Source organism: Halichoeres trimaculatus, unplaced genomic scaffold (genome assembly GCF_033239565.1).
Source record: "Halichoeres trimaculatus isolate MK-OKI-2021-1 unplaced genomic scaffold, fHalTri1.1 fHalTri1_scaffold_10, whole genome shotgun sequence".
Classification (NCBI taxonomy): Eukaryota; Metazoa; Chordata; class Actinopteri; order Labriformes; family Labridae; genus Halichoeres; species Halichoeres trimaculatus.
The window spans coordinates 15,603,247-15,627,779 of record NW_027437187.1 but is presented as its reverse complement, the minus strand read 5'-3'; the positions used below and the strand labels follow the sequence as shown (position 1 = coordinate 15,627,779).

Genomic DNA, 24,533 nt, shown 5'->3' with positions numbered 1-24,533 from the left:
GTATTCTTATTTCAAGAAATTTGATAAGGTCATTTTTATAACCCCATCGGCAATTTTTTTTTTTACCTTTTACAAAGCCTTTTAAGTGTCATTTTTTCTTTTAAACATCTTAAAATAAGCCATTCCTTTGGACTTTACAGGTGCATGTACATCGTATGTACTCTATTTAAACAAATTATTACAAAAATAAGGCATACAAATTTACATATTAGGTTTTTACAGTGCATTAAACTGCATATTCACACAGGTTTGAAAAGTTGCTCTATTCATAAACCATTGATCTTTGTTGTTGTCTTTTGAGATTTGTCATGTGATGTCTATATGTTGCAATAATAATATTAACTGACGGTGTTAGATACTGATATTAGTACTCGCCCATCTCTAATAACAATAGTATAATAAAAATAGGACAAAGCAGCACGAATAAAAATGACAACATTATGTTCACACAACAGTGAGTGTCATCAACCAGAAAGGGAAAAAGATGGTCAACATTTGAATAACTGGCTGAATTGATGAGGTCAGTATGTTTAAGGGACAGTAGTGTAGTTCAGCTCTTCTGGTGTGATTTTAACAGTATTTGTACTTTTATGTTTTTTTTCTAGCCAAATGGCTGCTGTGGTAGTTTTAGGGTTAAATTCTGAAAATGAAATATTTGAGCATCCTTTGAAAATGACCCAGCAGATGCTTTAACACTGACGCTCCATTAAAATCATCAAGATTCTTAGGACAACAGTGTTACTAAGTAGGACATTATGTACAAAAATATATTTTCACCGATGTAAATACAATGAGTGAGTGCACATATGCACAGCACATACACTAGATACAAGCAGATCTGTGTGCACATAAGAGCCTAATCCTTCAGTTGTCTCCACCTTCACAGGCAGCTCCTACAGCATCTGTGCACATAGGGGGTGCAGGGTGAGTTGTTACAGTGATATCATTCATCCCCACTGTGGAATAACCCACAGAGAGAAAGATTTACCGGGATGGTCAGATAAGCTGTGGGGTAGATTCATGGTTAGAGCCTCTGACGGTCCCTCCCCAGCTCCCCAGACACATAACAATGAACTGCCTGCTGTAGTGTATGCATTTATGACCCAGCCCTTTAAAGGCAATAAGACATCAAAGATGCAGTCTCCTCAAATGAAGTGACTGTCTCATATCTAATGTACTTTATCTGTGTTGGTATTGTATTATTGAGGTATATTTCAGAGATTCCACAGACGAATGTAGAGATTATAAGATTTCTGTCTTCATTTCTGTGATGACAGCAATAGAAACATCCAGGTTTCTGCAGCAATAACTCTCATCTGGATACTGAATTATGTGCTCACACAGACACCAGAAATATTTCTGTTAGGCAAGCCCACCATATTGGCTCTGAGGAATATAAATCACCACATTAGTACAACTACATTTTCATTATTCACTCCTTTCAGAACATCTCCTGATGAAAGCTTTTTTTTCTCCTCCATTTTTATCTGATTAACAGTCAGACGAGGGCCCAGCAGCCCTAAACTGAAGCAATATTTAAAAGCCTCACCACCCAGCATGGCTCACACGTGTCGCTGCTTAAACATGTCCAAACCACTTTGTTGATGTAGACTTGTAGTCTGCACCCACGCTGGGCTCAGCGTTCTAATAAAAGCTGCTGAATTCAACTGTGTCAAAAATAAATCTTAGATATTCAACATCATTGACACTGAAATTGCTTTTTACTAAATATGTAGGCTGTTTATGTTTTTGTTCTGTCACTCATTCCTCTATTAACAACTGTGCCGTTTCATCAAACATGAAAGCCTGCATGGAGCAGCTGCATTATTCACAAACCTGAAAAGTCATTGACGACATTCATTATTGCATAAATAAAAGATTATCAGAAAAAAAAGTGTTTGTTTCAGAAGGCTTACACTCGCCTCGGTGGTGTCTGTTACCGTTTTTCCGGCAGAGCAGTCCTGGCAGAGGAAAAGCTGACTGACCGTGAGAACCACAAGAGCTAAAATTAGGTAAAATGACATCGGAGGGCATGGTTACCATGACAGCGAACCAGCCAGAGGGTGTTGCTGCTGAGATACAACAAGCTGGATTCAACTTGATACTCAACTGCAACTAAATCCAAGTGTTTGGATGGGAGTGTGTGGTTTTCACAATCCACTCAACTCAAGGCTGCTCGACACAGCATCCACAAATGTCTGTTTTCTTTGTAGTCTGTTAGTGGATGTTCATCGTAACTCGCACAAAATCAACTGTGAATGCATCTTTCCTGATAAGACGAGTATTTCAGCATTCCACCAGCACAGCACGTTCCTCTCCCATATGTTGTCTCCATGGGCAACCGAGCAGCCAATCTGTCGAGGCCCTCCGAGACTTCCTCTCCCCGACTTCCTCCTCGTCCCTCCAGAGCTGTGATCATACGAGGTGTATGCCTGTATTATGAGTCCAACTACAAACATAAACAACATGTTTGTGCGTTTGTGTGGGGTGTGTGAACGTGTGTATGTGTATGTGTCATGTCTCCACATTGCAATCATGGTTAATCAATAGAGGCCTGTATACTGCAGCCAGCCTCCTCAGTGGACCTGTTGATGCCGGAAAACAGGGGGGCTGTTGTACAACTGGGTGGCCGCATAAATGTGGCACTCATCTAATATGCACCGCTGCGCTGCCTGCCAACTCACTTTCTCATTGAAATTCTGATTAAATAAGGCCGGTCTGGCTAGTGTGCAATCTGAGAACTATTTAATTACATCTTTTTTGGCTTTCCTCGTCATCATAGTTTCAACAGCTACCTTGGCTTTTTCAGGAAACATAAATTAATGCCCCAGAAAACACCCACACGTTCACCACAGTCTCACTGGTATTACTCATTGTTCTGTAATTATATTTCTTTGACCTGACTTTTCATAAACGAGGAAGACATGCAGGGTGTGTAAACGATACAAGTGTACACAGAGCTAAAACACATTTTTCTTTCAGTGCATTCCCTGATGTGATTTGAGGAAAAAGCTCCTGGCCTCAAGTTTTCTCCTCGAACAGTGATGTTTCATAGGAAAGAAAGCAACTTTAATGCCATGCTAAGAAGGTCAAGCTCCTCTTTGTGTGATCAATTGCTCCCTCAGGTATTTTTATTCTTCTCTTCCTGTTTTATGATGTACTGTCTGTTGGGAAAAAAAAGCACAAAAAGGTGATATGAAAGCCCATCAACAGTCTATCATGCTGCTTATTACTGTGCTGAATAATTAAGTAGCAGAAGATTACAACCCATTTCAATATGGCTGTGGCTGGATTAGTGTTACAGCTCTTATCCTTAATGTCTGCACAATGATCTAGCACATCTGCTCAATTTATTCCTTTATCTACCTTTCACGGTGTAATAAAATTAAAGAGGGGGTATTATGCTTTTCAATTCTCTTAAAATATATTTATAATATAACAATGCTGAATTTTCAAACTAAGTGTGTAGATTTTTTAACCTCTATGTATTCATATGTTGTAGAAATCCATGAATCTGTCTGTAAACAGATCAAAGTGGTCTGTTCTAAAAATAGCACGAGATCTCAACATCATGTTCAGGGGACTTGCTGAAGTGATGAGGGCATTGCACAAGAATCTTTCAACTGGTTAATGACACAGTGGAGTGGTGGGCCTCAAACACCAAGGTTTGCCCATAGCTCCATACCCAACAGGCTTCCAGAACCCTGACCAATCAAAAGGAAGGGGGTTTGTGAAGCAGGGAGCCTTAAAGAGACAGCAGCTAAAAAAAAGTGTTTCAGACAGGGGCTGGAATAAGGTGTTCTGAGACACCCCTGTGAGAAAAACAGTGAATTTTTGAACTGTAAATCATGTACTGGAGGGACAGTATATATTGGGGCGTCGGTTGGTGTTCGGAAGGTTGCAGGTTCAAGCCCAGCTCTGGGCGACACATGGCAAGACACTTAACCCCAAGTTGCTCCCACTGCTGCGTCAGTGGTGTGTGAATGGGTATGAAAGGGCGTGCCTGTGCTAGACGTACTGATGGATAGCTATCATAGTAAAAATTGGATCCATCAGTGAGTGAATGTGAGCACGAATGGGTGTGGATGAGTAACTGTGACCTGTGGTGTAAAGCAGCTTTGAGTAGTCCATGACTAGAAAAGCGCTATATAAGCTCAAATCCATTTACCATATACAGCCTTAAAATAGCACAATACCCACTCTCTAAAAAAGAAAGACTTTGGAGTATGCATAGTGACTGTATCAGCTGTAGCTGTTTCCATCAAAATGCGAGGTCAGACTATAGACTGTCTTATAACACACATCGAAAGTGGGGTGGGCTTTACATCTTACACTAACAGCAATAGGGTGCCCATCAGTCACATGAGCTGAGCTGTGCCTCTGATTGGATGAACTCACGCTCTTAATATCCTCTGAACTCCCAAGTAGGAAAAAATTCACCCCTGTACAGAGTGTGCTGATGATGAAATTAGTGATTCAGATGGGAGAGGTTTTTTGTCGCAGGCTGTAAATATGTTTATTTCTGCTGTGTGGCTTGGTGTGTAGGTGGCTCCTGGTACTTTTGGAGCCATCCTCAACAGACACTTGAGAAACAGCAGATTTGACCACTTCTGCATTCTCTCATATTTTAAGACCAGAGGTTGTCGCTTTGGTTAAAGAAGCAGAAAAGGTAGTTTTCTATACCTGTTTACTCTTAAAAAGCTATGGCAGTTAAGTTTTTATAACTCATCATTTCAGGTTGTATTAAGAAGGGACTCTAACAAGGCACATTTGAGGGCTTTGCTTGGAGTCGGCCAATAAATGGTGACCAGCATCTTTAGAAAACTAATGATTGATGTCACTGAAATGACACCTGTGTTTTGAACAGTCTATGAATAAAACGCCATGGGGTGCCAAGAGGATCAAGGCTCATCTAGACTCATTCTCTTTTAACCTGGCTGGAGAGCCATGGTTATTCACGCAGCAGACCCAAAAAGATCAAGAGATAAAAAGGAGATTCTTGGAATAATTCATCTGTATGATGCCATCCTTTCACTTCTTTTACTCTGGTGTATGGCTGTGCACAAGCTCTTTTGAGGTTATATGGTACACAGACCAAAGAAAACCTATGTTCATGCCATCAAATGAAAGCATGAAGTCACAAATGAATGAAATGTATGAATACCACCAAGGAAATCTACATGCATATGGGTTATGACTCAAGAAATTCACATTCATCTCCTCATTCTTCTTTCATAACGGCAGTGACTGAGCACCCTGGTTCAAAATAAAATAATCACACTTTGATTTTGCCGTGATCACGTCTATTTTGTTTTTATGATGTTTTAAAATCTGTTGACAGATTGATATTGAAGTGGGATTAAAGTGTGTGTAGGGCGAAGGTTATGGATGGAGGAACATGTTTGTCAGGTGGGAAATGGGAATCCACATTGTGTTCAGAGAGAAGCATTGTTTGAAATGTGTGGAAAAAAGTCCATGCAAGATCATTAGGGAGACCTTTCTCAGGCCTCATTATGTTGACCCAGTGAACCGACGCACAAACACACTGAGGTGAGTAAATTCAAGTTTGAAACCTTTGACAGACTGAGTGTAAAGTCACCTGCTGCAAACTGCCTCTGACACGCTTCTCACATCATCATTCATAATTAGATAGATGTGCTCTCGACGGAGCACTTTACGCCAGGTTGTTTACATTTCTCAAGTCTGCTGGTTAGACACCAACAAGACATTATCTAGTGGCTGAAGCACCCGCAGCAATCTGTCTGATACATGGGCTCACTCAGGGAGAAGATCCGCCTAAGACGGATCTAATTTCTCCTCAAATTGGGACAAGCGGGCTGGAAATTTGACAAATTGTCATTTCATATTCAAATAAGAAAGAACTCAGGCCAAAAATGAAATGACATTATTTCTACCTGCCCCTGCACCTCAGCTCTCAGAATCAATGAGGATTGGTGTGTGGAGAGAATACTGCCAGCCTGATATGAATATTTACACACTTCATAGAGCCCTAGTTTCAGTAATGGCTATGTCTCACTTAGAAAGCCTTGGTGTGAGAGCGGACATGTTATTCATAAGAGGTTAAGTGAGTTGACCTGCTCAGATGCCTGCTAAATGGAAGACAGTCAATTAGACACACAGACCGGCACAGACCAGTGGAACAGTTTCCCTCCTCATCAGACGAGTCAGAGCACAGCAGTCACAGAGGGCTATATGACTATTAGTGGGATTCTTAAACATAAGGAACACAGTGTTAGAGGAGACATTAGAGTGGGTCTGGCTCTGTGGTTTCTGAAAATAAAAGGACTCTAGATTTGCTCTTTTCAGACAGCCTCACAAAAAACTTTCACTGTGACTTGGAGAAATTTGACTGGTTCAAAAACATTACAGCACATCACATAGTGACCCTTCATTACCTGGATGTTTTGGTATGTTTATGTAACTTTGTAATCCGGCAACAAGGCTTGTTATTTTCATTTTTGTTTGTATATCTTCATATAAATCAAGGACAGTGAATCCTGTTTCCAGTCTAATTTAAAATATCTTCATTAACAGGCAAAAAATAATGATGTAGAGCCAGAAAATAATTTTGAGTATACATGTCATGCATTCACATTCAGCATGTGAGCATTTCATCCAGCACAAATGCTGGATGTCACCTTAAAAGGTGTCAACCATTTATGAGGTGACCCTAAAAAACCAGGATGTAAAAACATATCTCCATTCACTCATGTATGTCTGCTCTTTATTTGCCCCCTGTTTCCTGCTTTATCCACTGTGCTGTCCTCTCTGGGTAAAGGCAGAATAAGACAGAAAAGTAATGCTCAAACAAATACATAAGTGCTGTGGTCTCGACAAACAACCAGTTTAATGAACAGCAATGACGCTAGCTAATAAGTTTTACCACAAACATGTGGAATTCTGATTTTCGTCTATTAGGTATGCTTAGTTTGACGGTAAGGCTGGGTAAAGGCTTCAACATAAAAAAAAAATCCAAAGACAGTGATTAATTCAGTCAGCTTTGATAAGTTCAGAATATTAACATCTATCCATTATCTTCACCACTTCTCTTATTTGGGGTCGCTGGGGGATGGAGCCTACCTGAGCTGCCTTTGGCTGTAAGGTGGGGTTCACCCTGTGCCACCCATCACATGGCTCACACATAGAAACAGGGGCTGAATCAGTGACCCCCCTAAACCCTGAGCCCTGAGCCCATACAAATTTTATTTGTATCATCTGGAAAGTGGCTAAGTGCATGAATCTGCAAAGGACTGTAAATGGTGTGACTCAGATCTGGACAGCTCTTTGCAATTTCTCACTTAACCTGCATGTCATCGTGTAGCTCAACTATGCAGGCATATGAACTGTTATTTAACAAGCTTTAGTTTTAAATAATTGACATTTTACCTTTAAGCTCCTATAAGTCAAAACCGTTTATCCATCAAACTGAAAAAAATATGAATATACAGAATCTGACTGTGTTTATCAAACCAATCACACAGAGAGTAAAATTATGAATGTTTGGGAAGATTAAGGCTGTTTTATACATTTATTCTTTAAGACAGGCAGCCTTATATTTAGAAAGCATCAACACTGGTTGATGTTTGATGTTCTTGTTTGCTGTCTCTCATTTTCAATTTCTGTGTTATGTGTTTGTTTACAGGGGACATATCATGCTGATCCCTGATTTAATACTTACATTTTAAATAAGAAAGTTGAAAACAAGGCCTTTCACCCCCTGAATTTTCAAAAAATGAGATATTGTATTTTTTCTGATGTCCTAGAATGAGATTTGATGCCTCTGAAAATAGGTCATTGACATTTGGCTTCGAGATTTCAACCTTCATGATGACACGAGGATCCTTTCTTTTTATTGGAGTAATCTGATAAAGATTAGTGCTCTGTGATGTCAGTTAGTCACACGACCGCCACCGAGGGATACACCCACCAAGAGCCGAGTATAAACCGGCATAAACGAATAAACTATACATGTTACAGTACCAGTTTGACTCCCCACACTGAAGCGTCCTGAGATGATCTGTGTCGAGGTGGATTTTCTTCCTCCTGAGCTGCAGAACCGTCTGGGTCTGACTCGGGGTCCAATACAAAAGGACGTATCCTACAATCTGCCATTTTATTAGTGCTATCAATGCCTTACTGTGAAGTTTTGGCAAACAGCAAACTCGCTCGGTCTGCCCCATCCAGTATGGCGATTTTGTAAATACTGCCATGCTGCAAAAACCGCCCCCTGGCTCTACCCCCTCCGCCCCTCTGATAGAACTGACCAATCAGAGCACAAAGGGCTGTGACATTGCGAGGTTACTGGAGGTCATTCTGGAAACGGAGCGTTTCAACAAGATCTTCAGAATGGCCTAAAATGAGGATAATGAGAACGCTATTGTGGGGCAATGAAGGAACTAAATGACTTGTACTGAGGGCAGAAATGCTTTACAGGCATCCTAGTCTGGCACAGTGAAAAGGAGAAACAAGCATGATATGTCCCCTTTAACCTACTGCATGTCTATAGTGTCACATCACATTACAATGAACTGTGGGTAATTCCCTCACCATAAGTTTGCAAATATGACCACTTACTATAAGGGTGTGTTAAGGGCTCAGAAAGTCAGCGCGAGAGCCCTCACAATTCAAATGTGGGACAGCCCTGAACCCCCACGGACTTTGTGAGGACGCGCCTTAAAATCAGTGTGTGTGAGCGTGGACATTGAGATTGGGCCAGAGAATTATTTAAATACACACCGTCATCGACTGGCAGTTCAGAGTGACCAATCGACCTGATGAGCAAGTTTTGTAGACTGTGGGAGGAAGCCAGAGTATCTAGGGGAACATACAAACTCCAGGCAGACAGGCACCTGTTCAGCCGTGGAATTAAACCAGGAACCTTATTATTTGTAAGACAACAGCTCCAACTACTGCACCACCATGCAGCCCAGAATATTAACATACAACAATGAATCTTTTCTTACTTAATCTCTCATTCTGAGGGTGCACATATCGCACAATTTGAAATGAAAAAAAAACTCAAATAAAGCATCAGTAAAGTAATCCATATAGACCATCAGGAGCAGATTATTGTTGCTGCTCATCTGTATTGGCACCAATATATCTATATCCTCAATCTACGGGGAACCATTTACAGCAAATGTGAACACTCGCCACCAATGTTGTGCTTTTTAACCTAAAACCACAGACTCACAAACCCTTTAGCTGCAGCAGCTCTACGAAACAAGCCAGAGTACCAGCGGTATCAGTGTGACTAAGTGTCACGACCAGAAAACTAAACGTAGTCTGTTGGTGGGAAAACCCCTGAGCTGAGATCAGACAATAACATGATCTCTGCTTGTTCGTGTATCATTATGTCCTCAGATGTACTCTTCAAGGACATCGCGATCATTGAGTATCACTTTACACAGACAGCTGCAGGACAGGGTACACTATCCCATAATAAATATCTTGGAGGTGACTGTGTGTTACTCAGCCCAACACCTTTCCTCTACATATTCATCTTCTCCGAATAGTTGGCATCACACAGAGGGGATGAATTTGAGTTTGAAGAAGTATCACAGAAGCAGCAGCAGGTGGAAATCTAATATTTTTCAGAGTCTGACTGGCGTGTCTGTGACCTCTGAGGCCACCTTCATGAACAGCCCTTTGATTATTAATGTTGAAGGCGGAGGTCTGGCTTTAGACCCCGGCTCCGGCACCGCGGTGCTCTTTACTCAGCACGGAGAAGGAAGCTGTTGTTAATTTATGAGACATGCTGCCTCTCTGTGTCACTTCTTTCGGAGCGTATCTGGAAGTACCTATCAGACTGAGTCAGTAGGGCAGTTTGTTTCAGGGGCATGACAGATATAAATCAATGCAACTAAGAATTTTTATAACAAGACATTTTATGTTGGTGTGCATATCTTTCACCAAATCATCAGATCCAACAACCTTGTGCACACGGGAACTGATAGAAAATTGCATCACCAATGTTTTCATAATCACTGAATTGTTGTGGTGATTTTCCTGCAAAAAAAGCTAAATATATTCTCATTGCAGCTACAGTGAATTAAGACACTTGTACTGTTTTGGGAATGTAGGTAAAGGAGCAAATCCTTTGTTGCAGGTCTAAACACCTGCCCCTTATATATCTTAGTTTCTTAGACCACTGAGGGTTTATAGTAACCTTATCATCCTTTAAAGGTTTATTACCTCCTCTGTTGTCACATTAATATTCCCATAATATCCCTAGAGAAGCTGATTGTGCTCAGTGGCGACTTTACAGTGATGTAACAACAGTTTATGGTGATGTTACACTCGTTTATGGGATTACTTACTGAAATGTATTCATAAGGGGGGTGTTAAATGCCTTTTTAAGAGTCCTCCGAGCCTTTAAGTTCTCATATAGGCTACTACCAGAGTTTATAAATGGCACTACACTTGGCAGAACTTGAGAGTGAAACAGGATGATTGAATGAAGTTTCTAGCAGGACAGCCTACCTTTTCCGTAGTTAAAGTGGAGTTTGATGGTCTTGCCCTGGTTGATGTGAAGGTAGGTAAACCACACGGCGGAGGTGAGCAGAACCAGCAGCAGCAGGAGCTTGAACTGCTTCCGGATCTTCTTCACGGGGAAGCGCAGCATCCTGGCACAAACATCCTCCGGTGGCCGCCCGGTAGAGAGTCAAAACGGGTCGGGGGAAAGTGCTCGCTTTGGGCTGCTGTTTTTGCGTTTGATTCCTGTTTGTGTGCAGCTCTACACTGACGGGCTACTTTTCCGGTCACAGCCACGGCATGTGACCGGCCAGTTGAACGGGGAGTGTTAACTACACACAGCTTAGAGCGCGTCTCATTCCCCCGGATCTACGGGGGGACAGCAGCGCCAAACGTGTCGTCTCCTCAGATGTGGGTCCAAACACCTCTGTGGCAGTCATTGCTTATGAATGCAGCCCGGTTTACCCCCCTCTTCCTCTATGAATAGCGTTGCTTGTAAACAGGCAGTCCGGGCTGGAGGCGGGCTGGGGCAGCAGGGAAAAGGCTGCAGATCAAAAGCCGCTAAGTTCAGTTAAGACTGTGACCAAGGGAGCAAAATAGCAGTCCGGCGATAATCTACACAAATCCCTTGTGGCTCAAGCGTTTGCTGACACCGAGGCGCTGATTATTTTATCGGCTACTCAAGGATCATCCCTGGCATGGGTTTAACGCGAAGTGCCGAGGAGTACAAGAGAGATGAAGCTCCATGTGAGATGTGATCGGGCAGAGCATCTCCTGAACACTTCCAACAGAAAAGACGTGTAGTTTCTCTCCAGATGAGTACAGATTCAATTAAAGGGGCCTTCTGGAAAACATTGATGGAATAACAGGTGTAAGAGTAACCTGACCGGGGAGAGTTGAAGGTGTCACATCCCTCTGCGCTCCATCTATTGTTACACACGGATGAAACTAATACTCAGGCTTCCAATGCAGGAGCTCAGATGGAGCGCGTTTTTATTGAAGTCCTGGGGGAGGAGGGGCGATCAGCTGTCATCCTCACTCTCGGGCTGGTTTGAAGCCCCGCCACTCGTAAATATCAAACCAATTTAGATTAAAAACCGTGCCTACTCCATGGCGAAAGATGTTAAGTGGAAATACTTAGATTTGGCAGCCCGGTTTGAAAATCCACGACACTGGGGTCCATGTGCTCCCTCCGGTTATCTCACGGCAGGTGCGTTTCAGCCAATTCTGCCAAAGTGCCTGCGTTGTGCGAGTCCACAGCGCGTGCGACAAAAGATCAGGAGCAAATACCCTCATTCGGATCAAACTAATAAACACTGATATAAAGGGCTAGCAAAGATGCACTGCACCGTGTTGTTATTCTTGCATGAGCTTTTCTCCCTTTAAAACGCCGCAATAGCACCGTCCAGATCGCTTGTCACCGCGCGCGGGAAGAAAAAACAGCCGTGCTCGAGGGAGGGTGTCGCGGGGAAACCTGCAACCAGCAGCGCCAAATCCAGGAGGGACCATGGTTTTTTGTTTTGCTACAATGAAACACGTAAGGGTATCTTCTTTCACTGCACACAGCTCAGTACGCCCATCAATTGAGCATCTTAACGGTGCGGAGCAACCTAACCTGAGAGGGAGGGGAGTGACTCGTCGAGGAGCCAATTACAGGCCTGCAAAAGGTTAAGAGGAGGCGGGACGACACGGTCTCCCTCCACCGTCGCTTGGTACCAGTGTAATCCATCAACCAATGGCTGAGCGCACATCCTCAAACTTGTTATGATCTCCTGGTGTGCGATTTTCCACTGAATTCCAGGCCCCTTGTTAATAGGATAAATAATGAATTATCTCATAATATCCTGAGGAAATGACTCTGGGAATTAAACAATAATAATAACTGGTGTACTTCAAATAAAACTGTGTTATACTACAGCAGGTCAGGTGACTTATTTTCCCCAGGCACAAAAGTCTTAAGATTAACTGTGTTGAAATCACTTAAACAAATCATCTCTAACAAGGAATTTGCCCTGCCAGTTCACAGTTTGACAACTGTTCATGTGCATTTAAGCTGTGGGTCAACAAAACAAAGATGACTCCACATATTAGTAAAAAAAAAAAAAAAAAAAAAAAAGAAAAAAAAAAAAAGAATTAAATAATATATATTAAAAAAAACGTCTCCTTAAAAATGGTGATTGTTTTGTTTGTTTTTCACGTTGCTATTCATTCCATCAAGCTAAAACTCTCTTTTTTCCCCACTGGACAGCTCAGAAGCAACTCAAACACAAATGTTGCAAATGTGTTGTGTGTTCACGTGGGCGTGTGTGAAGACGTCCCACAGACACACTCGGGAAATACACAAGACTGCCGCCATGTGGTCAAAGAGAAAATGATGAGACAGTCATTGGTCATCATTGACAGCATTGTAAATTAATATAACTCAGATAAGAGTGAAAAAGCCTAGATTATGAAATACAGAATGGCAGTTTGTACTAATGTACAACTATACCATTCACACATTTTCATTTGTTTTTCTCTTGCTCTCATTCTTAACAGGCTTAGTTCACAGCACACTCACACCAGAATAGAGTCTGTAGCCCCCTTCATGGTCTAACACTGCTCAAAGGGGAAGGTCAGTTTCCTTTTATTGGATATCTGACTTAGCCCAGCAGGAGAAGCACAGCTGGAACTAAGCTTGGTAATGAGAACTCTAAGTTACTTTCAAATGAACCGTTCAGTTAAAGCAGCAACATGATCAAACCTGTGGGTAAGAATTCCCTAAACCTGAACTCAGGACAAGAAAAAAAAAGAAGAAAAAGGACTACTATTGTTTAGAGTGCAAAACACTCTTCAGAATCAACCAAAAGTAGATTTAGATTTAGACAGAAAAAAAGAGTTGAATGTGTTGATGTTTACTATTCTTCCAGAGTGCAATGCACAAAACGGCAGTCTGAACAAAATTGATATAATCATAAAAAGTGGAGGGAAAATTGCATTGTGATGATTCTTTTGCTGTTTCCATCCAACGTTTTTACTGAAACATTCAATTATTTGTTTCATTTTAACTTAAAAACATTATTCTGTTGAGGTCAGAAAAAGAAGTTTAGCTTCCCAGAACATTGGCGAACGGGAGCAAAGGTTGCTCTGGACATTTGGTGCAGGGTTGAATAAGATGAGGTCGCTACTTGCCTAAAGTTACCATATGACCACAGTGACAGGTTGCAGAATTACCCTGAATGATAGTTTCTCATTTTTCTTCTAAAATTCCTGTTTTTCTAGACCTAGTTTTTTGTTTGAAGGGTACAGGAAAATTTTCACACAAGCAACCTCTTTTTGATGCTGTTTTCTGTCCTCTGGGTGCCTTCATTATATTTTAATTTGCATAGTGAGTGGCTGAGTAAAGGACAGAGGCAGCAGTGAATGTGAACGGAGCACAGGGAGAGGTTTAAGTGGACCACAGGTTAGCATAAATATCATGTTCAGCACTACGCACAAAATGTTCAAGGCTCCTGACAGCGCCTCCTGGTGACCTCCTTTGGCCTAAACAGGGCCTGCCTGAGAGCTGCTTCTCAAACCTTAACTCTCAATTTTCTGTATTTTCACCTGAGTCTACAGACGGAGAAACATGGGTCTGCTAGCATGTGAATAAATCTCAATAACAGAACAATTTCAAAGAGTACCATCCCCAAGGACGTCCCAGACTTCTGTTTAGACTCTGGTTCATGTGTTTGAAACATGTTGAGTGGGCTTACCTTTAAAAGTCTGTATCTGGGGAAATCTACAGTGAAAATGTGGGAAGTGTATACAGTGAGGCGTTAGGACTGATATTCCCTGAGTGTTTAAAGAGACCGTGGGAGTTATCAGCCCTGCAGTCTGAACACACCCACTCAGTGCAATGTGTGAAGATATCTCATCAGGTAACAAACATCTCACGGTGAGAAAAGTGTTAGCGTAAAGTGCAAGAAAAGAACAATTGGATGAAAATGGAAAAGAAATAACACATTTTTACATCCCCCTAAAAAAGATAGACCTCTTCTGTGATGATCCACTCACTTCAGGTTGACAAGAAGCATTAGGCTTATCCTCACGTTGCTACCAGTGTGGTTATCCAGATGTAGCTATCGATGCCATCGTGAATGTAGATCAAGGATCAGATGACACAGAACCTGCCCTATAAGTATATGACCTCAATTTAGTTTGTCCCAGCTGTGCCTTCTGACCACAAACCATAATCCCCGTCTCTGTGGATTATTAATGTAATCTTCAGAGCAAACACTGAGCGTAAATGAAACGCTTAGGTATTCATCTGGGCCGTATTGAATGAGTGCTTATTGAACGACCTTAGCCAAACACCATTCAGCCTGACAAAACTTACCCTTGCTTTGGCTGTTGCAGGGAAAACTGAAGGTATTTCATCACACACATGCTCACACAAGGTTTGAAAGTCACCTAGAGTGTGTAATCAAATGGTTTTATGTGCTGTTTTTCTGTACTCTCTCAGGACATTACAGAGGCCTGCTGAGGTCTGATTCTGTGCCTTTTTATGTTTGATCGTCTGACTTGTTTTTTTGTCAGAGTGAAGGGAAAAACAAGTCCATTTTCTACTCTGTGAGGGTACCTGATAGTCCAAAGACCTGTTCCTCTGATGTCTTCTGTTTTATCCCCAGACAGGCAAACATCCAATGCATGGCAAGTGACCTGCTTTTTGTTTTATTTAACTCGTGTTGGAGCAAGACAAAAAGTTTCATTCACAGCATATGGCTCAGGTATAACCTGGCAAATGTTTCATAAAGCTGGAAACGCTCACACTTTCAGGTAAGCGGTCTTTTTCTGTTTGAAATGTAATCCCCGCTTTGCCTCCTCTGTCTGTAATGCCTGCAGGAACATTTGGCTGGTAGGTCTCCCCCCTCTGGGATCGCCTTGCCTGGATGAATTCAGGAGGAGGCTGAATTTTACGGGAAGTGAGGATGTTCAGGTGGGCACCGATAAAGAAAGAGGAGCTGCTGTCTCTTGAGTTATTCTGTTTTACACGGACCAAATCCACAGAGAGGAGGCAATGCCCGAGTGGTTCTGACAAGTGTCAAAGTGTGGCATAAAACCACTGAGCACGGCTGTGAAGGTACACAGAGAGACTCAGTATGCAGAGACCTTCATGTTGATGTGTGATAGTATTAATAAGTATTTTCTCAGCCTGGATATTACTTGTTTATATTCATCATCATAGAGCTTACTGGTTAAACAGATACAGTGCTTTATGTTCTTAAATGTTAAATCGAGGCTGAAAGATTATCCAGTGGAGAAATGGCAAAGTGGGAATAGTATTATCTCATGTGATATTTATGTAGAATTCAAACAAGAGTTCAACTTCCTCCCAGCGAGGCCTCTGGTTCATGCCTGATATCTCTGCAGCTGCAAGGTCTTTATGAATAAACTGGAAAAAAAGGAAACTCTGTGGATATTTAAGCAGAAAAAGTAAAGATGTTACAGGGTCAGAGTAAATAAAGATGGAAAGTGAAACTAGTGAAAGATTTTATTCCCACCAAAAAACACAGGAACACCTCAAGAGGGAAGATCTCCTGAGAAATAAAACAGGAGCCTCCAGAGATCTCCTGAAACCATAAACAACATCAAGCTCAGACAAAAATAAAGCTTTCAGATTTTGACACAGGATAAAGAGCAAGGGATTATGGATTCTTGTTACTTTAGCTTGATTGTGAAGCACGTTGTCTATAATTTAAATTGAGTGTATTAGTCATATTAGTTCTCTTTGTCACTTGTGGTCCTACAGATTTAGTTTTCTTTGACACAAGTGACTTTAGATTTAAACTTGAAGGAGTAGATTAGTGGGGGGAAAAAAACAAGAAATAGAAGCTTAAACCTGTACAAACCAGATACAACACAAAAATGAAAAAAAAAAAAAAGGGGGTTGCTGACACCTGAAACAAAGAAGATTTTCATATTGACATGTTTAATGCATAGACTGTATAATAAATAGCGGTCTGTTTCTGAAACAGATGCTGTGTCCAAAATCATGTTCTTCCTTAAGCACACTTATATAAAATGCACTCTGCTCTTTCTTGAACAGTGCACAAAATCTTACAGGGTAGTTTTGTCCCAAATCAAACACTGCAGCTTTGCACTTACTAGAAGCTACAATCAGATTTTACAATTGTTCATGGCTGTTCTTCTGCTTTTCATTGATTACATCCATCAACTGTTGTTTGAGCCATTCTCGCTTCTTCCTCTATGTAGCCTAATGGCAATCATTGAGTGTGAAAAGTTTCCACTGTTCCACACTCAACTTTTTGTCTCAGTGTAAGTGCAGAAAAACATGATTTGGGACACAGCAAGAGTTTGAAGCAAATCGTCACCAAGTGCCACATTGGAAATGGTTGCTTAGCACTGCCCTGTTGGCTGTGCCTGCCTTTTGCAGCAGCTCACACTTCTTTGTCTGTTTCTCGTAATTTTTTTAGTCTCTTTTTCGTAATCTTTGTATTTGGAGTGGATTGTTGCTTTGTATGGCTCATTTTTTGGTCATGGACACCAAACTTTTTGTGGCTTCAGTGATATTTTTACTACTTTTTGTCCTGTGTTTGTCTGGAGATCCTACATATAACCATGGCTGCATTGTTTACATGTGAACTCAGCTGTTTGCAGCCTGTAGCATATCAATGCTAACTGGTGCAAGGCCTGATGTCTTCCCACAAGGTGAGGAGAAGGAGGTGAGGACGACGTGCTGGTTCTCAGGTGTGAGCTGGGAGGTGACGACGTGGACCTGTCCTTCCATCCATTGTTATTGAGAACGTAAGATCTATCTCCAATAAGATGGACGAGCTAGCTGTGCTAACCCAGCATCAGAGGGAATACCAGAGGGCAGAGTAGCATTATACATCGCAGATATGGCTAACAGAGCTAACATCAGACACCAACGCCACATTGGAAGAGCTTCACCTGCTGTGAGCAGACAGGACTCAGGAGACAGAGATGGAGCATGACTGAAGAAGCTCAGTCCTGGACCCTGTGGAGGTGGAGGCTGGCTGAACTGGAGAATGATGGACAAGCTGTCAGCATCTATTTTCTTATTTACCTTTTTGCACTTTCTATACACTTTCTTACTTTTGTTTTCTTGATTGCTGCTGTGACTTCAATTTAGTTGTACTTGTTACAGTGACAATATAGTTCTATTCTATTCAATTCTATTCAATTCTATTCTATTCTATTCTATTCTATTCTATTCTATTCTATTCTAAATAGATTGAGCCTTAGCGAGCCTCCACACTCAAAGCTATAGGGTACCTCATCAGTCAGTCAGTTGAGCCGTGCCTCTGATTTGATGAACTCATGGTCTATCTTCTAAACTGTCAAATTAGAAAAAAATAATTCCCCCAATACAGTGTGCACCGTAACAAACATAAAATAGTAACAAAATGGAATGCCACACATTACAACAGGAGGGACCCATTTGTAATCATTTATAGATGACTTCACAAAAACAATGACACCTTTTGAAAGTTGGACCCCAGGGTGAACTCCACTTCCTCTTCTTCAAGACCCTTTCAAACAGCAGCCATGACCCATGACCACAAATCCACAAACATCATTTCTGCTGCGAAAATGGCTTTTTTTGTCTTGGTTTGAATGTGATTTCTGGTACTTTTGATGAACTGCAGATTTAGTGCTTCAGCATTCCCTCATCATTTTAGATCAGAGGTCATTGCTTGGTTTATGCCCCATGTCTCTGCCTCCAAACAAAGATAAAATAAAGACTGTACCTTTACTTCTTATTCATTATCAGGAAAATAGAAAAACTCTAGCCATTAACTGGTGCCTGATACCCTGCGATATAAAACATTAAAACTCAATCACCCAGTTGAAACACTGACAGGAAACTCTGTGCAGTGATATTTAGCAGAATGTCTGTTTTTGCCTCCTGAGTTTACATTACTTTCCAACATTTTAGAACAGGTAACATTAAAGCTGTATTTATAATGCTTCAGATCAATTACATGCCACGTAAACAGGGAAAAAAAAGGCACACCTGCACTGGCTGTAAGTTGTAACATTGGTGTGAAAATATCACTGATTTATTTTCGTGTTTCAGTGTTCTGCACCAAGGTGTTTCACTGTTGGCATGCAGTCATGGGCTGCACGCCAACAGTATAGAAGGAAAACATTGGAGGATAATGAAAATAAAAGTATAAACACAGATTTATATCCCTTGCTTTTCAGGCACAGGCAGGTCTAGCCATTGGCTATGTTGTTGACCTTTATCATTTTATGAGCCGAGTCAAAACTTTGGAGCTCTGCAAGTTCCTGTCATCTGTTTTACGGACCAGACTCACACAAAAGGTGACTGTGCCTTTTATATCTCTGGATTACACTATTGGAGGAAATTAAGCTAGCCAAAATGTTATCATCTTCATCTTCTATGTTCAGGTAGTATCCTCTGAATGTCATTGTTATTTTTAGCTGTGCCTGTCCATGTTTGTGTTCACAGTGTTTTATGAGAAGCACTCCATCATTAAGTCTATTCTCATGTTTGTTTTTTGCCTTTGCAGGTCTGGGGATAGAAGTTATGATCCTGATAAATGGACTGAATCAAAGCTGATGAAATGAACGGACAACCTTTCTTCAAACAGACTTTAAGCAGTGAGACCAGTAGTTAGATGCAAACTATTTCCATTTCTGAAGCACATCTGCTTTGGTTTATGTAACATTTGTTGCAATCCAGCCATGTGATTTTTTTGTTCTGCTCTATACCATGGCTTCCTGTTCCAGAGTTGTTGAATAAATTAATAAATTAATGAGTCAGTGAAGCATTGCATCAGAGAAAACATGATTCAGACGAGCAGCAGAGGAAAAGAACAGCCTGTATAATCATCTGATCTAAGGATGGCTGCTTCTGCTGAGATTTCCTTCCTTCTCTAATCCAATATATTTATATTCTTTGTCTATCTTTACCTTAACCAAGCAGCACAGCAGCTCTCAGGCTTTGATGAGCGGTCTGAGCTCAAATGTCACAGGGATTAAGGAGGGTTTTGCCTCTTGTATCCTGCTGGATCAGTCCTGCCCGCTCTCTGCTCTGCCTGAGCTTCCTTCACAAACAGGTGTGAAGGGACATTTCTGTTGCGGCCATGGCTGTGCCCTATTGGATTTCCTTCTGGGTAAATAATCACACTCCTTATTTACGGATGAGTAAACAGGGACATATGGGATATGGGAAAGAGAAGGTGAGGAATGAGGTCTGAAGAAGAGCGGAGATGAAGGGGAGTGGAGATCAGGGGAGGAAGTGATGCTTGAGGGAAGAGATTTTTAATTTTTACCTTTTGGTTAATCCCGTCAATTAGCTCATGTCAGTGTTCCACAGATAGAGACCAGCAGTGAACTAAGTTACCTGCCGCTAAAATAAAATGAACAGTGAACAGGTCTTATTCCTTTTTGTGCTATAAATGTGTTTTAGCTTCATTTAAGATTGTTTGCTGTGTGGTGAATTTTATATCACCTGTGAGGATGTGGTTATGAACTAGACTAAAATCAATATCTCTCTGTGTCCTACGAAAGCAAACAACAGTGAAAACACTTCCTGTTTCTCTCTTTTGTTATGCATGAAATGGCTGCTGGAAGGTATGGTGAACTAATATTTGTCAAATGGCATTTAAAGATGCAATGAGGAGGTTGTGTTTTAATTGGACTGCCTCACCACCCTATGGCCTGGAGTCTCACGCACACTGTCGTAAGTTTTGGAATTGAAAAGAGATCGGATTGTGACAACTTTTCGATACTCAAGACAGCTTTTTACTGGATACAACGCGCTGAAGCAAGGTATTTATCAGTACAGTTACGTAGCACTACAGTTTGACATGTGACATCAAGCAAACGTTGTAGCAGCCGGCTATATGCTAGTAACATCGTCAGCCTGGTGCTCCAACGTATCTGTAGGCTAACATGACAACAAGTAAACACTGTCAGTTTGTAAGAAGTTTAGTAGCTGTTTATATTTAGTGCAGCTGGCAGCTGGTGCTCCAAGACATGTCTGTAATGTGTAACACTAGTAAATCCTGGTTAGCTATGTCCTGCCAGTCATCTACCAAGCAGAGCTAACTTAACCTCACTCTTCATTTTATTGATATACTCTCAAGTTTGAACAGAGCACTGCAGGAAACATTATCACAAGCAGTTTAGCTCCTGTGTTAGCCTTTAGCTTGGGCTGTATTTCTCTCCTGTTAAGCCTTCTTCTTCTCTTCTGTCCTTTTTCTGGCTGACAGTTAGGCTCCAGTGTCCACCATCACTACAAAATAGTTATCATTTTCAGCAGAGAAAAACACAAATCTCTGTGTTTTATCTCTTCTCACTCCTAAACTTGGTCAGCTGGCATGTTGTTGTCATAGAGGCCTAGGTGTGCCATGAATCAATCCGGTCCTGCTCGACCTGATCTGGAGGCTAAGAAGTAGCGATTTGAAAAAACCTCTAGCCAGCAATATTAGCTCTGATGATCTCATTTTAAAGTGTGGATTATGATTAGGCATATATCTGGAAGGGAGCTTTTTTTCAAGATCACTTTCAAACTTCTCACACCTCCTTTACTTTTTTTTTTTTTTAAAGTCAACAAGTTGAAACTAAACTGATAGTGTGTTAGAGAAGAGGTGGTGGTTTAGCTCAGAGTTAAATCTTCACTCTAAATCCAAAGTTTATAGTCGTCAGTGATTTGACTCCTGACCTTTTCTTATCTCTGCACGTCTTCACTTCCTGTGTATCCTGTTACTTAAGCTATCAGATGAAGGCAACAATCAAAAATAAAAGTATTCAAGAATAGTTTGTTGACTCAACCGTTCAACCCCCTCCTAGCATCCTACACTGACAACCCAAAGAGACAGTCACTCTATTATCTGCGTTTTCTCTCCTAAGAAATTAGACAGAAGTCTCCAGAGATGTGCAGCTCTGACAACGTGTTGTTCAGCACTGTGTTACAGCTGCTGCTATAATAGATAGAACTCACAGTGTTTGGAGTAACTAGGTCTTCAGAAGGTTAGAGACCCCAAAAGCTTTTACACATGCCTTTAACCTCTGCCCAGATAAAAGCTGCAGGACGTATTGTATCTGTTGATGTGAATGTTTGCAGTGCGTCATTCTGTAAGCTACATCAGAGGAAGTGTCTTAAAACAGCACCAGTAAAAATAGTTCTCCTGTCTCCTGTTCTGTAGCTCTGACAATGGGAGAGAGTGGCTCCTTCAGTTTTAGATTTGAGGTGTTAGATCTGAGCTGACACAAGGAAGTCAACAGTGTGTGATCAAATGCAGGATTTTGTTGATGACAGGCTGGCCTCCTTCCCAAAGAAGAGATTTAATGTTTTCATCATAAAGCCTCTGAAGATGATCAGACTGAGACTGAAACCACTATTGTTATGTGACAGTCATTATCTTTCCTTGGCTTTTTTCTCAGATTTAACACTGAAAACACAACACAAAACAGCAGTACTCAACTGACTCATTCATTATGTTTTGTGTGCTGAGTATGAATGTGCTAGGAAAGAAATCTGGGTCATTTCTCCATCATTAGTATGCTTGCCAGGTGTAGCGCAAAGAGGATTAGAGGAAAGTAATGCCAATGGGGGCTCTCCACGTTGATCTCACCTTCTCTCTGCATCTACCCCCTTCTTTCCCTCTCTAACCAAACAGCTACACTTTTAGTGCTCCCTGCTGTCACCTCAAAGAGCATATCCATGACAAGTAGACCAGACTTGCAATAAAACTTTCATGCATTACCAAGCTCCTATGATGGGCTTGTTTCGAGTCCATTAAACAAGGAATATTTCCTACTTTTCATTCTGACATTATGTGTGATCATAAAAGCCTGGGGCAGCCCATTTAGTCAACAAGTAATAAACACGGGTGCTTGAAGTCTCACCTGTGACTGTTTCTTCCAAACATTGACTTTGAGCTGGAGTGCTGGGATTTAACTAACATAATGTGCGATAATGTTTGAGTAAATCATGCAAATGTTTCCCTTATCGCCACTCTGCACCGCTCGTACGTGTGTTTGGAATGTGATGGAGGTATAAGGACTTCAAAAGGAAGACAGCTTGGCTATCTCAATATCATCAGTCTTCTACACGGCAAAACTGAAAGTGCTAGATCAGTGCTAGAGTTAAAACTGAGAACAGAGAGCTATTTCAACTCTTGCAGACTAAATAGAATAGTACAAGTACAACAAACTTGAAGTCACAGCAGCAATCAAGAAAACAAAAGTAAGAAAGTGTATAGAAAGTGCAAAAAGGTCCATAAGAAAATAGATGATGACAGCTTGTTCATCATTGTCCAGTTCAGCCAGCCTCCACCTCCTCAGGGTCCAGGACTGAGCTTCTTCAGTCATGCTCCATCTCTGTCTCCTGGATCCTGTCTGCTCACAGCAGGTGAAGCTCTTCCAATGTGGCGTTGGTGTCTGATGTTAGCTCTGTTAGCCATATCTGCGATGTATAATGCTACTCTGCCCTCTGGTATTCCCTTTGTTGCTGGGTTAGCACAGCTAGCTCCTCCATCTTATTTGAGATAGATCCCAATAACAATGGATGGAAGGACAGGTCCATGTCGTCACTTCTTAGCTCACACCTCAGAACCAGCACGTCATCCTCACCTCCTTCTCCTCAACCTTGTGGGAAGACATCAGGCCTTACAACAGTTAGCATTGACATGCTACAGGCTGCTAACAGCTGAGTTCACATGTAAACAATACAGCCATGGTTACATGTAGGATCTCCAGACAAACTCGGGAGAAAAAGTAGTAAAAATATCACTGAAGCCAAAAAAAAGTTTGGTGTCCATGACCAACAAATGAGCCAAACAAAGTAATGATCCACTCCAAATACAAAGATTATGAAAAAGAGACGAAAATATTGCAAGAAACGGACAAAGAAGAGACAGCTGCTGCAAACGGCAGCCATAGCCAACAGGGCGGCGCCAAGCCAAATCAGGGAGAAATATTTTATACTCCCTGATCAACTTTGTGGTGTTGTTTTCAACCCTTCCAGTGTTAGTTTCAGTCACAGTGTAAAAGGTTTAACATTTTCAAAACTGTAGGTTTAACTGTATTAAATTACAACTCCGTATTTTGTTTTGCATGTTTCAAACGTCAGCTATGTGTTACGGTTCTGCTTTGTTTTGTTGTACAGTTTTATGCATTATTTTGCTTCTCCTTCCCCTTTCTGTTTTTCTTTCTCCTGCAGGTCAGTGAGTGGCTGGGGTTGTGGCTGGCTTCTCCTCTGAGAAGCAGACAAGGCACACCCAGCTCCACTCAGTTAAGCATCTTGCCTATAAAAGCCAGTCTTCACTCCACTACTCTGCCAGATTATTCTGTCCTGTTCAGCAGTGGAGCTTTTCCTTGCTGTGAGTTTTTGTTTCCCTGCCTTCACTGCCTACTACTTTTTTAAAAGTGAACTGTTTGGTTTTTTTTGCTTCATATACCTGTGTCAGTCTCTGCTTTAGGGTTTGATTGAACTAAGACCTAAAACTAAGTGAAGCTGATATGTTATTTATTTCAACAACTACTTCACGTTTCTTTCACTGCTAATTATTCACTTCTGTACACCTCTTTCCAAATTGCACCAAATGGCAACGTATGAAACATTTTTAATAAAGACACTCAAATCGATCAAGTTGTAAAACACTTACTGAAGGGTGCCCATGTATCCACCATCTGAGGGATTCTGTGTGAAGCATCCAGTGAAGATGAAGCTGTTAAACTCTGTATGGATAAAAGTATGTGAAATCAAATTCCATATCTAAAAAGAGAAAGAAAACAACTAATAGTGAAAAAAAAAATCAAACGAGAAAAAAAAACAAAAAAACAAAACGGTAATGATGGCTTTATTTTTTGTTCTGTTTAATTTTTGATAGATGTCAGTATAGATGTTCAAGGCCAGCAAAGGAAATTTTTCAAATACTTATGAAACGTAAAAAATCCCTCAGGTTGGTACAGTCCACTTCAAAACAGATGTTTGTTTTTTATTTAAAGCGGACTTTCATGGAAAAAAGCTCAACATATCTTGTTAAACCTTTTCTCTT

General features: G+C 41.2%; 1 protein-coding gene across 1 annotated transcript in view; it reads right to left on the bottom strand.

Moving 5' to 3' along the window:
- b4galnt4a (beta-1,4-N-acetyl-galactosaminyl transferase 4a) overlaps positions 1–12,083 on the bottom strand; it is a 209,132-nt gene extending 197,049 nt beyond the window's left edge. Inside the window, exon 1 of the mRNA XM_074677975.1 lies at positions 10,504–12,083. Coding sequence (XP_074534076.1) covers positions 10,504–10,645 — 142 coding nt within the window. The 5' untranslated portion in view covers positions 10,646–12,083. The remainder of the gene's footprint in view (positions 1–10,503) is intronic.
- Positions 12,084–24,533: the final 12,450 nt, after the last annotated feature.